General features: G+C 55.1%; 2 protein-coding genes across 8 annotated transcripts in view; both read right to left on the reverse strand.

The window, feature by feature from the left end:
* Positions 1 to 5,107, reverse strand: part of PIGQ (phosphatidylinositol glycan anchor biosynthesis class Q) — a 38,457-nt gene extending 33,350 nt beyond the window's left edge. The window contains exon 1 of one of the 6 annotated variants that reach the window (XR_012631157.1): positions 5,037 to 5,107. Coding sequence is in view for 1 of the 6 variants with exons in the window: in XM_074886055.1 (XP_074742156.1) it covers positions 5,037 to 5,042 (6 nt within the window). In the remaining 5 variants the exon portion in view is untranslated. Of the gene's footprint in view, positions 1 to 2,917; positions 3,194 to 3,281; positions 3,379 to 3,540; positions 3,613 to 5,036 lie in introns of those variants that run through there. The other 5 variants (XM_074886055.1, XM_074886056.1, XM_074886057.1 and 2 more) reach the window with 5 other exon arrangements.
* Positions 5,108 to 5,190: 83 nt separating this feature from the next.
* Positions 5,191 to 14,207, reverse strand: part of NHLRC4 (NHL repeat containing 4) — a 35,668-nt gene continuing 26,651 nt past the window's right edge. The window contains exons 1-2 of one of the 2 annotated variants that reach the window (XM_074886323.1): positions 8,191 to 8,297; positions 5,191 to 6,546 (exon numbers count right to left, since the gene is read on the reverse strand). In XM_074886323.1, coding sequence (XP_074742424.1) covers positions 5,451 to 6,530 — 1,080 coding nt within the window. In that variant the 5' untranslated portion in view covers positions 6,531 to 6,546; positions 8,191 to 8,297 and the 3' untranslated portion in view covers positions 5,191 to 5,450. Of the gene's footprint in view, positions 6,547 to 8,190; positions 8,298 to 14,207 lie in introns of those variants that run through there. The other variant, XM_074886324.1, reaches the window with a different exon arrangement.

Consider the following 14,207-nt stretch of genomic DNA (forward strand, 5'->3'; position numbering starts at 1 on the left):
ACAAAAAGGAGCTTTGAGGCAGTTGACAATGTCTCTTTAAATAAGGTAGAGTTTTCTAACAGAAATATAATTGCAGTAAGGAGGGCGCTGGCGCAGAACAGTCAGCATCCGGCGCCCGTTGTCCTTTCTCGTCCTTCAGTGCTTTGTTAGAGATGTGAAAACTCCGCAGGCCCCCGAGGCTGGCTCCTCTGCGAGGGACCCAGTCAGTCGGAAAGAGGAACACAGAGGGTATTTATAACAAGTAGAGAGGACGCGCAACGTGGAGGTCCCTGGTGCTTTTGGTTTTCTCTCTTTTTAATACAGGACAATTCATCTAGTAAATCTCAGCATCTGGCAATTTGATACAGCATGGAGGAGGCAATAGGGAAGCAGCAAAGGCAAGTGATTAATCTACTCCCAGCCCCCCAGCCCTGCTAAGTGCAGCAGTAGGCAATGTCTGCTCATGGATGAGTTGTCAGCTCCTTGAGGCAACAAGGTGAAGTTTCCTTGGTGCACAGCTCGCTCCTCCGATAGAAAAAGCACCGCAGTTGTTGCATTTGCAAGGAGTAATGTTGTTTTTTTTTTTTCCTGGGACTGAATTTTCCCTTTTACTGCAAAACTGCAAAGCACACCCCAAAACTTCCCCTCAAACAGGCGTAAGGGTGCTCATGAGGGTTTTTGTTCGCAGCATGCTGCTGGCAGCACAGTGTTCACAGGTGCTGAGGGCACCGAGCACCATCCCTCGCTGCCCCCCAGACCGAGATTTGGAGGCCACAGAGGGACTTCCATCTCTGCCTCTTCGACCAGAGGGATAACCTCGGAGACATGGAGTCTGTGAGGAAGGAGGATGTCAGAAGAACCTTAACTATGTGTTTTTGCAAAGGATTGCAAGCTTCCAGAAAGGGAATGGAAGCAGCAAGATGCATCAAAGAAGGGCAGAAAAATGGCAGATGTGACGCCCTGAGACTGTAAGGGTGCAGGACACCAGGCGTGGGAAAGACCAAAACCACTTGCATACAACTGAAAAACATCACCTTTCACCAGACAAAGTTTAATGACTATTAGACCCAAATGGACTGAAAAACAAGACATCCAAGCTTATTTTTCACTTCTATTGAAACAGGTATGAGTCAGGTTATTTTTTGGTGTTATTTTTCCTGGAAGACCACAAAGACATCGAAGGACACCCATCCTACCTAAAAGAGTTGTTCCTGACACACACAGGAAACTTTGGTGAAAATCAGCTAACAGACACAATTAATCAGTCCTTAAAAAAGTTTGAAATAAAACCTGTCCCTACATTTTGCCTTTCTTTCTTTTAGAAAGACTGCAGTTTGTCCAAGGATACCGGCCAAAATAGTGCTCCCTTCACCACCTCTCCTACTTCCCTAACGCAGGTTGTTAAAGAAATGTTACCAGGTGAGATGAGATTTGCATCACGATTTAGCTTTAGGTTTGAAAAAGAATTTTTGTTCTTTTTCCCTAAGACCCACAAAACATATTCCCAGGAAAAAGGAAATAAATTATATAAATACAGGGGCTCTGAAAGGCAAAATAACAGATTGAACATGTCGGAAATGTACATACACGCATATGCTCAGAAATTATTTAAAATAATATAAATTTAGCTAGAGTGGTAACATTCTAGCTATATCACAAGTACCAAAACTTTACAAATTAAGTTTATCAATAACTCAATACTGTAAAAACTGAAATCAAGCTCGGTATTTTAAAGAACCCAGAGAAAAATGAAGAAAATAAGTACTTGAATGGAGTTTTTCAGTATTTTTAATTACCAAAGCCAGTAATATAGGACAGATAATAACTTTTTAAAGTTAATTTTTTCTTCTTCTTTTTCTTCAAGAGATGTCACAGTTTTTTTCAGAGTATTGCTGTAAGAGATTTCAGTGTCCCTGCATGGCTGTCCTTCTTAAAGGTCTCTCCATCCACTCGCCATTTCAGAGGAGAATTATCAACCAACTTTTAATTCAAACATTTAGTTTTCACTGAGGTTTTTTTTTTTTTTTAAAGATAGCCACAGTTATGTGGGAAAACTTCTCGTGGAGGAGAAACACTTCTCATCCTTATCTTCTCTAGTTTGTGAGTTCTTCTTACACCTTCCCCAACCTTTTATATTAACTTAGTTTTATGCAGCTATACCTCAGGTTAAGTAATAGCCAAGCACATCATCTGCCCTTTGGTGGCTGCAGATATGGCAGAGAAGACTCTGATACAATTTTTCAGGCTGCACAAAACATCTCGGCAGTTGAAAACCAGCTGATCGACTATTCATATGTTAATGTGGCATATGTTAGTAACCAGGGAGCAGGTCTGGGAGCTCAGGCGGCAGAGCCGGTATTCCCAAATCCATGACTGATTGTGCGTCCCACTTCATTTATTTCAATAGACTGTTTGAAATCTACTGTTTGAAAGTTGACATTTTAAATGTCATCACAGTCAACTGTTTCACTGCTGCTAATTTTAACAGATATATCCTACCAGTATGCTTAGTCTCTGCTCATAAAGGGCCTAAAGTCTTCTAGACCTGCCTATTTCTGTTGGAAACCCCCAGTTCTTCCCTGAGATGCCACAGAGCAACAACACAACAACCTTGGTCGCAGCAAAAGCAACAATGGACACCACCTAAAATACATTAATACAACCAACAAATGCAGAAAAGACCCCAATTAATTTCAGAATTTTAGACAGAAAAGCAAAGGTGAACAGCGGGATGTGGCCCCGGTCTCACCACGCGGGTTGTCACATCGCCACCAGCCATGCCAAGGGGTGCCGACCCCTTGGCAAAGCCACACCTGAGCATCCCCAGGTCTTTCCACGGGGTTTAGGGCCACCAGGAGGTACAGAAAGCCCGGCCACGCCGGCCACTGCTGTCGCAGGGCAGCAGGAGCAGGGCTGACTCCCTGCGAAGCCCACTGACTTCTTGCTCACCCAGAATTTCGCGGGATTTCAAGGTGATCTTAGCGCACGGGCTGAGGGACAACGGCAATGCCCTGCCTCCTTCCCGACACCTCTCTAAGTCCAAGTCCAAGCCTAAGGCAGGTTTAACCACCAGCCCCTGGCCCTCGGGCTGCCCCTACAACTCCTACGGGACCCGGCGCCGCCGCCCCCAGCCCAGGCTACCCCCGGGCTGAAGCGGCCGGTAAGGGCTGACACCCCCCGCCAGGCCTCGGCGGGGAGGGGGCCCCGGTGCCGGGCCGCTGAGGGCAGGCGGGACCCCCGGGCCGGGCAGGCCTGCGCGCCCCGCTCCCCCGCGCCGCCCCGGCCCTGCCGCCGCCGCCTACCGCCCGCTCCGCCGCGCCGGCCGCTTCCGGGCGCCGGTTGCTCGGAGACGCCGCTGGCGCCGGGCTGTGCACCGCGGCGGGCCCGGCCGGCGCCGGGAACCGGCCTCCCGCGTTCCGCCCGCGCTGCGGGGCAGCCCGGGGCAGATGCCCCTCTCCCGCCCGCCCCGCTCCCCTTTCCCCCTGCTCTTTAAGGCCGCTTCGCCCAGCCGCCCGGGGGCGGGAACCGGGGCCGCGGCGACGGGGGTCTGCCCCGGCTTACCCGGCAGCGCTGCTCGCCAGAGACTCGCCCCAACGGCTTCCCGCGGGGCCGGGGCGAGGCGGCGGGGCCCCGGCTGAGCCGGCCGATAAGGAGCGCCAGCTCGCCCAGCCCCCAGACGTGCCATCACCCGGGCCTGGGGCGAGGCCAGGGACTCACCTTTCCCCACGGGACCCCGTTGTCCCCCATCCCCAAAGTCCAGGGACTCGCCTTTCCCCACAGGACCCAGTTGTCCCCCATCCCCAAAGTCCAGGGACTCGCCTTTCCTCATGGGACCCCGTTGTCCCCCATCCCCAAAGTCCAGGGACTCACCTTTCCTCACGGGACCCATTGTCCCCATCCCCAAAGACCGGGGACTCACCTTTCCTCACAGGACCCCGTTGTCCCCCATCCCCAAAGTCCAGGGACTCGCCTTTCCCCATGGGACCCCGTTGTCCCTATCCCCGCTGTCTCAGCAGGCCCCCAGTCTGGCAGAGCCCCCTGGGTGCAGATGCCGGTGCCTGGAACTTTCCTTCCTGTGACCCGACAGCGGGTCGGGGCCATGAGGGTGCCAGCGAGCTCGCTGGGCAACTTGAGGGGTCCCACACGGAAAGGGAGAGCACGTGCGGAGGTGGGGGGTGCAGGCCACGCAGGGGTGAGCTAGAGAAAAGGTTTAGGATTGTTTTGGTTGTGTGCCACAGAATTGGAAATAAGGTGGGGGAAGGTTGGTTTTCACAAGCGCCAGGACAAGAGGGAATGGCCTCAAGCTGCGCCAGGGCAGGGTCAGACTGGCTCTTAGGAAGGATTTCTTTGCAGAAGGGGTTGTTGGGCGTTGGAATGGGCTGCCCAGGGCAGGGGGGGAGTCCCCATCCCTGGAGGGGTTGAAGAGTCGGGTTGACCCAGCGCTGAGGGATCTGGTGGAGTTGGGAACGGTCAGTGTGAGGTTCATGGTTGGACTGGAGGAGCTTCAAGGGCTTTTCCAACCAAGATGATTCTGTGATTCTGTTTTCTGGGAGCTCAGGTGAAGGGTGGGGATGGGACAGGCTTATCCCTGTTCCTAAGACCACACAGGCTCCCTCCCCCAGGCTTGCTCCCAGGGCTGCCTCGCTCTGCAGGGAGAAGGGCTCTGGGAGGGCACCACAGGGTGTCCATCGACTTTAGCGCTTGTCCCAGGGCCAGGAAGGAGAAAGGGTCCTCTCTGGAGTTCGTTTGGGGTGAGAGGTGGTGACTGCACTTGGTCGGCAGAGGCCGAGGAGTTGTGCAGCTACGTGCCCGCGCCGAGGGCTGGAGCAGGGAGAGGAAAACGCCCTCTGCCACCACACCCCACCCGCTTCCCCCTGGCCTCTGCTGATAAAGGCAGCGGCTGTGGCCCCCTGAGCCCTCTCCACGGGGAGAACAGGACGGCCGGGCCGGCTCAGCCCCAGGACGTGGGTTGGTGTGAGCAATTCTACGTGCAATCTACTCCGTGCAGTAGCTGTTGCTTCCCTGCAGAGGTCAGAATGCCGCAGAGAATGAGTTACCTGCATTTTACCTGCTGCAAACCCAGCCTGCCAGACAGGCCACGGCTGCCAGCTCCCGCCTGGCCTTTGGCATCAGGAAGGTGGAACCATGGCCACATAAAAACGGTGTGTGGGGAAGAGAAATATTTATATTATCTCTGCAAAAACACGCAAGGATTCAAGGGCCTGGTGATAAGTTTGACAAGGCACCATCGTGTGGCCAGTTCTGAGTAACCTGGTCCTCCTTTAGCGACTCTCATGGATCCAAGAGCTGGTCTAGTCCTTGCTTCTGCCATCTGGAAAAGCTGGAGGGCAATAAGGCAGTCAAGTACGGGGACAGTGCCCAGCTATGGGAGCAGTGGAGCCCACAGCCCACCATCAGACCCAAAGCTCAGTGGAGTTGCAGTGGAACCAACCCCACTCCCTGCCTGGGTGTTAGGCTGGGTCACCACACAGTGCGCCAGGGTTGGCGTGGCTGTAAGGGGGCCTCACGCAGTACTTAAAGACTTTGACACAGTTCTCCCCTGTGTCTGCCACAAAGAGGTGCCCAAAGGAGGAGCAAGCCATGCCGGTGGGCCTCCGCAGCCCTGCGGACACCAGGCAGATGGGAGCCCCATGCTCTGGGAACAAGTGGACTGTACGGCGCTGCTCGTCTGCCACCAGGATGCTGCCATCCGCGTCAACGCAGACCCCAGCTGGGTTGCCAAACTGGTGTCCGTATTTGCTGCTGAGGGAGCAGAGGAGCTTACGGCTGCTCATGAAGACCTTGACGTCTCCGCACTCCTCACTTACCACGAAGCCTCCGTTGGGTGCTGGACTGACGTAGCGAGGTCCCTGCAGGTTGGAGACTGAGTGGATATTGAGCATCTTGAAGGCATGGTCCAGAGCAAAGCTGTGGACTTGGCCTTGTGCATAGTCTGCTACCAAGATCTTGCCCATGGAGTCTACTCCAATACCCCTGGGGGAGCCAACCTTTCTGATCTTTATCCATTCCCCCTTGGAGAGGCTGGTGTGAGGGTTGAAGATCCAGATGGCTCCGTTCATCATGTCAGCTACAGCCACCATTCCTGTCCGAGTCACAGTCACATCTTCTGGCAAGAAAGTGCTGCCTTCCAACCCTGTTTTCTGGCAGGGCAGGGACCGCAGAATTTGGCCTGTGGTGCTGAGGCCGTGGACCCAGGGAGCACTCTCAGCTGTCACATAGATAGAGCCATCCAGGGAGCAATGGATTCCACTTACTCCCCCATAGCGGCTGCCGGTGGGGTTGGGAATCTGCTGGACCAGGTCGTCCTGGCAATAGTGGAGGAGGTTCTTAATGTTGTCCAGATCTCTGCACAGGCTTTTGGCCTTATCTGCCAGCTGGTGGACTTGGTGCTGTGTCACCATGCCCATGCCACGCTGGCTGCTCAGCAGTGGGCTGGCTGTCTGGAGCGTGGCAATGGACTTCAGCTGGAGGGTATAGATGGTTTTCAGAAGCTTCTCCTTTTGCTGGCTGGCCTCCAGGGTGTAGTCCATGACAAATCTCTTGTCCCTGTTTGGGGAAAGCAGTAGGACCATTACTGTCCCTGCCTGCTGTCATCTCTGGGGACATGCCCTGAGCTCAGGTGCTTGCTGTCTACCTAGGGTTAAGGTGTTGATGCTAGTCTGGATTCACTCCAATGCAACAGAGACCAGATCATAGCTTTGCCAGCTAATTACGTGCTCAGGATATAAAGACAAACGAGGACCATGGCACAAAAATGAGTCGGTAAGCTGGATCTGCAGCAGGAGGAAGCAGCCAAAAAGGTCCATCAGCTTCAACGACAGCTTGGCTGGTGTCAGATCTGGCCTGAGGATTCATGTGTAAAGGAGAGCTCCATGTGTGAGCACACTGAATGGGATTTCCACCTCTCCAGTTTCTGAGATTAGTGGCTTCTCTCAGGCCTTTAAACACTTACTAACCTTATTTTCTGTAAGCATCATCTCTCCAAACCATGCTCAGTCCATGCCAACACTTGAGACCCTGAGGATGACTATTCCTTCACTCACACATGGGTCAGATGTCACACTTGGCCAGTGTGTGTCTTTGCTAAGGGCAGCCCCCTCCCCATCCAAATAAGTTATTCCTGAAACAGCCAACAACTTGTCAGGAAGAAGAGAGGTACTGCTCTGAAGTACACATTCAACCTACACGTTTTTTTTCAGACGCAAGAGCTGCCATGAAAACCACAGTTTCTCTTTTGCCCACTCTCCCTCTGTTTTAAAACCATAAGGAATGAGTCCCCCAAAAGGCAGAGATGACAGCCTGGCTCTGCTGTCTGCTCTCCAGGGCCTGGCTGGAGCACAGCTCACAGCACACAGCCAGGAGCTGGTAAGAGAAATGTTAAGAGAAATGTGGCCTCATTAAAGTTCCTGGAGAGGCAGAAGTTAACTTTGCTTTAAATGGGATTATAATTAATATCATAATGGACACACTTGGCTGTTCTGAGTTGTTTGCAAGGCACCACTCCACCTTTATCGCTCCATGTCCCATGATTGCCTGGTATCATGTGCTCCATGCTGCCTGCAAAAGTAACGCTTCCCCAAACCACAGCTGGAGATAAGCTGTGCTGGGCTAAGGCATACCGGGTGCAAATTGTCCTTCCTGCGTGCAAATACCACAGTTGTCTAAAAATCAACCCCTGAATACCTGCAGAGCTATCAAATGCAAATACGTGACAGTGGGGATGAGCGTGAATACGGAGGGAATCCATTTTCTGCTGGGTTTGGGGTGTGGGAACAGCTTTGCCACTTTCTTCCCCAAAGTGGTTGTGCTTTGTGTCTCCAGCAGCAGAGACCTGCTCCGAGGCAGCAACCCCCTCCGCTGCCCCCCTGTGAATGCTTGTCAGGGCCCTCCTTCAGAGCTGGACAGAGTTCAAAATCCAAGAAACCAGATTTTACAGATGGGGAAACTGAGTCAGCACCAGAGAGCCGACGTGCCAGCCGCCTCACACCCAGCACTAGCAGTGTCCACCTCGCCTGCCGGGCACTGGACACCCAAAGCTGCCACCAGACCCTTGATGGTGTGTCCTGAGCCAAGCCCGAGCTTCTCATTCATGGGTCTAATCCCAGAAAGAGGGTCCTGACACTGTCCCCAGCACAGCTCAGGCCAACGACCACGTGTGTGACCACGAGCCCAGCTCAACAGATCCTGTACCTCTGTCCTGACGTCCTGGGGGCTGCCTGTCCTTCCCTGGCAGTGCTGCCCTCCCACCGGCTCCGTCCTGCTGCCTCACCGGGCTCAGTGCAGTGGGGCCAAGGGATATTGTGTTGTTAGTGACGGGCGATTGCCCTTGAGTCTGGGTAAACACAAAAGCTCCTTGTGCTGCTGACAACCAGAAGCAGCGAGACAAGGGCTGATAGGCACGGTTTTTATTCCCTGCTGGTCTCATGCCCAGAGAGAAGGTGCCTTTCCTCCAGGATCAGTCTCACCTACCTGCTCCTGCCAGAGGGAGGAGAAGACCCAAGGTGCCCAGCTGCAGCAACGATTTGGGGCTTTTTATGTAGAGGCAAAGGGGCCAGTTTGCTGCACCTCATCCTTAGCATGGGACGCAGCTGCTGGGGTGGGACAGGGCCATTCTCACACCTTGAATCAGGACTCCTGCCTTGTCTCACTGCTTCTTCACTGCCTCCCTGTGTGCTCCCAGCCCAGGCATTGTGTGGTTGCCTGCCTCAGTCTCCCCACTTATAAAAGACTGGTGATTTTTGCCATGTCAGTCTTTGAGGTCCAGCAATGGAGAAGCTCTAGGAAGAGGCAGGTCAGCTGGGACTTCTGGGCACAGCCCCCCCTCTCCATCTCCATGCTGGGCAAGGCCATGTTTGGAGTTGACGATGGTGTCAGCTCAAACAAAGAGGGTCGGGAGTAAAAGCACAGTCATCTGGGGACAGCCTGGAAGGGGCTGGTCAGAGCCTGCCCTCCCTCCCTGGCAGTGCTTGCTGACAGTGCTCAGTCCACCCTTGCCTGCAGTGAGCTCAAAGCATCCGCCTTAAGCCTGGCCAAGGTGTGAAGAATTTTGTGTCACTTCATTACTCAGATGGGCCAAAGGTAGATGAAGTAGATGAAGACTCCCCCCACCTTTTGGGATGCTTGGAGGGCTGTGTGTGCCTGACCCTTCGAACAAAGGAAGCAGATTGGGGTCTGGCTGGCTGCAGGAGCTGAAGGATGGGGATCTGCATCCAAAGCCCCAGGGCTGGCTGCTTCTCTTTTGGTGTGTTTAGGGCCCTTCTGGTCCTGTATCAGTGTACCCCTGAAGCTCACAGCGTCTGGGAGACTGCTTCAGACCTATTACCAGCCAAAATTGCAAAAATAACCTGACATGACAAGCACTGGGGCCGCTCCATCCAAGCCCCAGCAGGACGGTAGGCAGCTTCAAAAACCATCTCCCAGGGCAACAGGGTCTGACCTTTTGTTTCGCTGTTGTGTGCTCCATCACCAGGATAAACAAACACAGCCTGGCCCTGGGGCTCCCGTTCACCTTTCCAGGACCGTGGCTCTGTCACAAACTGTTTGAAAGCCACCCCCGGACCCCAGGAGACACCTGTGTCATGGCAGAGCCCTGGCACAGCCCCTGCCCACGCCAACACCAGGAGCTGCAGGGTTCAGGGATGAGGGCATGGTCAGGCTGCCGACGCTGGAGATGGACCGAGGGGAAAAGAGTTTGGGTCCACTTCAGGCTTTCCTGGAGCACATTACTTGCAGGCATTAGTGGTGAACTTCTCTCCTTGTGGCTTTTCCTCCCCTGCTCAGGGACAGTAGTCCACAAGGAATGTGCAAGCCCTGGGTCTCTGCCAGTCCCTGTGCCCAGGGAGACAGACACTGCACCCACCTAGCACTGTGCATGGGTGCTGGCAGCCAGCAGGAGATCCCATGGGATGAGCTGATGTCATTGCTACCTAGTCACAGACTTGTGGAAAAAACCCCAAACCCATCCTTCAGGAGTATTTCCCCATCTAGAGCACACCTCCACGGCTGGGGAGAGGGTCAGGGGGACATGGATGGCCACCGTGTCAGTGGAGTGTTAATTATTGTGGTGTGACAAAATCCTGCTGTAGCTCAGGTCCACGCTGGATGCCAGAGCGCTCCAGCCCTGAGGGTCCCAGCAGTCCCCAGCCTGCTCCAGACCACCATCAGCACAGGGAGGTTTTGGCCGAGTGCTGTTTGCTGGGAGCAGAAACGGGCACGGGCAGTTGTGGGGATGAAGCGGAGCGGCGGGTGGGCGTCCACTGGCTGGGGCTGGACATGGGCTTGTCGTTGCTTTGCACAGATGTGAGGCGGCTCCATCTGTCCAAACAACCCAGGGGATGATTGGCACTAATTCTCAAAAAGATGCAGTGCACTGTGTGTGCATGCATGTGTGTGTGTGCAACAGAAAGTGGTGTCCCAGGACTGCACGAGAGCTTTTGGTGGGAAGCCGGAGCATCCGCTGCACAACCACACGCAGAAACCATGACCTCCAGCCCGAGCAGAGCCCCTGTCCCAGCTGCAATCCCCAAATGTCCCTCAAGTGCCTGCACTGCCCAGCTGGGGACACATGGGGGCTTGTGGGGACACTGGGGGACAGTGCTCTTGGAGCCTGATCCCACACACAATCTGGGACAGGGGCTGGGGCTTCCTAAACCCAGTTACATGGAGGTGAGAGCAGGAATTCAGCTCCTCTTAGGTGTCACAAAAATCCCTCCAGAAAGCAAAGTTGTAACTACTCTGGCCCCTAAAACTGCCCTGGCATGGTCCCCTGGCTGGCACGATCCCCCCAGAATCCCCGCTGCCAGTTAGCTAACCCATGGAGAAGATTCTCCATGGTCTGATAAGGGCTGAACTGGAGCCTCAGCTTCTCCCTTGCTGTGTTCCTCCTCCGCAGCTTCCCGCTTTCACAAGGCTCACAAGAGGATTAGGAAGTTAATCCTCTTTGAGACATCAATCTCCCTGTTGAGCCTGACCAAAAGGGCCAAAAGCTGTGAAGCACAGCGGGGCACTGGCACAAAGGCCCTTCCCTGCCAGGAGCCGCCCCGTGGGTGAGCCCCAGCTGGCCCTGATGGCAGCTTCCCCATTGCCACCCCCTTCCCCAGCCTGTCCCTGCGGCCATGGGAGCTGGGCAGTGGTCCCACTGGGGCTGGCTTCTTCCATCCTGCCCTGGCCTGGCTCCTGCAGCCTCTCCACACTGGCTTCAGGGGGGGTGGTGGGAGGAAAGTGAAACATCCTCATGTCCTAGCAGGGGACAGCATCCCGAGGCTGTACGGCAAGTGGGAGATGAACAGGAGCTTTCTGCAAACACAGCCCCGTACTCAGCCTCGTGGGGAGGGCTCTGCAGTTCCAGGGGCACTGGTGAACCCCGGGGCCACGGGTACTACTGGAGCAAAGCTATGTGCCAGAAACATCCTCCTATGGACAGTACCGGGCCATTTGGTCTTCCAGGAAGGTTTGTTCCAGCTCTTGGCGAGGAAGCGTGCAGGCTGGCGTGTCGGTGTGCTGCAGGCTGGTGGGCACTGGGTACAGACAGGCATGGAAGAAACACGACTTTCTGCTCTCCCATCCCACCCAAAACACAAACTGTCTACATCCTTGGGTACCCCACACCTAAAACTAGGGAGGAAATAACAGTGGCTATGAGGGTTTGACCCCCTCCTGCCCCAAATCTGGGAAAATGATGTGGGTGTTTTGCCTTTGCAGCGGCCACTGACTGGGATGGGGGATCCAGGGCTGCCCAGGCACCGGACCTGGCAGTGCAGGCTCCTGGATCTTCAGGCACCTTCTGTCTTGCAGGAACATTTCCTCCTTCCCTCTCAACCCTTTGACTCTCAGCATCTTCCCCCACACCCCAAAGGTGGAGCAGCAGGGAGCACCCAACCCTGATGCCCCAGCACTACATGGCATCTCCCGCATTGTCTCAGTCCCAGCAAGCATGGGCCCCCTTGCACGCCCCCTCCAGGCAGGGGAGCAGGGCAGGCAAGGCAGGAGCTGATCCAACATCCTCAGACGGGATCCCACCCTGCCTTAGCCTGATGCCCGAGGGAAACCCTCTCCCTTCTGGGTTTGGCTGCCTTCAGGGAGCGCCAGCCTTGCTGAGAGCCAGAGCACTGTCCTTGCCTGCCCCAGCTCTTTTAAGTACTTAAACCCTCAGCGCTTCCCTCCGTGGGCCTCTGATCCAACTCCAAAGGCAGAATGGTTCTGCCCTCAACAAATACCCAGGGAAACGATCCGATCCATTCAGAGGCATCCAGAGTCAGGGAAAGGAAACCTCCAACTTCAATAGCAGATGGGCAGGGGGAGAAGACAGCAGGAAAATTTTGTAGCTTTTTGTACTCTTTTTCCTCACTTAAAGCTGAGGAGAGGGGATAGCTGCTCCTCCGCACTCTCCTACGCTGGCTGCACACCGTGGGGGGATGGAGAATACAACCTCTACTGCACTCCCCCGGGGCTGCCCTGCAGGTCAGTGTTCGTGGCTGCTGGGGGTTGAAGTGTTTGTGGCAGACTCAGAACACTGCAGCAGTGTCCCAGCAGAGCCAGGGGACAGTCACCAGGGCACGGCGAGATGGCTGGAGGCAGTGACACCACCACGGTGGTCGTGGTGGCGAGAGCGGTGAGGAGCAGTAGTGCTGCTACCACAAACAGCTGGGACCAGAGGATCCAAGATGAGCCACAGGCAACGCGTGGGGTGATGCCTTCTGGCTGCCTGAGCTCTGCTCCTCTTCCTCCCACAGAGAGGATGACAGGAGGATGAGGAGGACTTGTGATTCCTCCACAAGAGCTGCAGTTCTAGTGAGAGCAGGCGGTGTCGCAGGCTGGCCTGCATTGCCCTTGCAGATCAGCCCCCGGTCAGGTCTCAGCACATTGCTGCTTCCCCAGAGTGCCACCAGCCCTGGGGATGACATTTCTGCCTCGAGGAGAGTTTGCATCCTCCCACCTTGATCCTAGTATGCAGACACTTCCAAGCAAAGGGAGGGACAAGGCTGAGAAGAGGACTGAGGAAGAGGCAAAGAGAACGGTGCTCTTTCTGGCACTGCTAGTACTTTCTAGGACACTTTGCTTGGAGCTTCTGAAAACACCACCGCTCCTTAACACCATGGGGAAACTCCCTCTGTTGTGCAGTCTTTTGGCAGAAAGAAAACCTTGCATGCATGCCTTTCCCTGGGTGGGAAGTGCAAGGTGGGCTGGGACAGGGTCCCCAGGATGATGGGGACCCTCTAGGGGCAACTCCTGATTTGTCTTCCCAGCTCCAGATTCCTCCCAGCCTGGAATCTCCATCTGCCCTCGGCTCACGGTGAAAGAGGGCATGCTGCACTCAGCCCTGCCACCACTGCAAAGCTGGTTCACTCCCTCCCTCCTGCTCAAGACACAGCAATTCTGCTCCAGGTTGTCTTTGCAGCTTCACATGTCTGCTCAGAAATCTCCTGGCCGACCTTGGCCCTTCTTTAGTCCACGTTTGGTAACTTTCCACTGCTCCGAGCTCTGGCCTGCCCACGTTGGGGTAAGAGAAAACTGGTTGTGCTGGGCAGGAACCACTTCTTGTCCCCAGCTGGTTCCATCTGGTAGCCCACTGTTACGAGTGAGTGCCCAGCTCCCCGGCCCTGCTGCAGGTGGGTCGCACGATGCACCAACATGGCCAGCTGGGCAAGATGCAGCAGGCGGGGCATCTCAGCACTTGCCTTCCCCCAGTTATTTCAGCCACGGCCTCTGGATTCGCATGGTCCCATATCACTTGGATATCCCCCATGCAGCTGCCGATTGGTGTGTGCAAGGAGTTAACTCTCCCTGGCATCAAATATGTCCCAGTTTCTTGGTGCCACAGCAAGGACCCTGCCAGTGTGTGGCAGCACTCTCTTCCCCTGAACACAGGGTTGGGTCTACCCCATGTTTTACTTGTGGGCAAACCCCCAAGGGTTTTTGCAGCTCTGTCACCTTGGGGTGCACCGGGAGGAGGCAATGCCCACCACAGCCCCTGCTGTCCTCTGTGCAGCCCGGGGACTGTGCCTCTGCAGTGACCATCCTGTTCCAGCACAGGATCCATCCCCAAAATTTGCCCTTGTCCCTTTTCCACCAAGCCAGGGAAATCAGAGGACACGGTGGTTTTGTGGGGTGTGGAATGTTCCCACCTCACGCTTGGGGCTGCCCTGCTCACGAGAAGCAGCTTGACGTGACATCCTGCCACCCTTCCCCACAAACTGTGGTCCCATCCC

This window comes from Strix uralensis, chromosome 16 (genome assembly GCF_047716275.1).
Source record: "Strix uralensis isolate ZFMK-TIS-50842 chromosome 16, bStrUra1, whole genome shotgun sequence".
In the NCBI taxonomy this organism is placed as follows: domain Eukaryota; kingdom Metazoa; phylum Chordata; class Aves; order Strigiformes; family Strigidae; genus Strix; species Strix uralensis.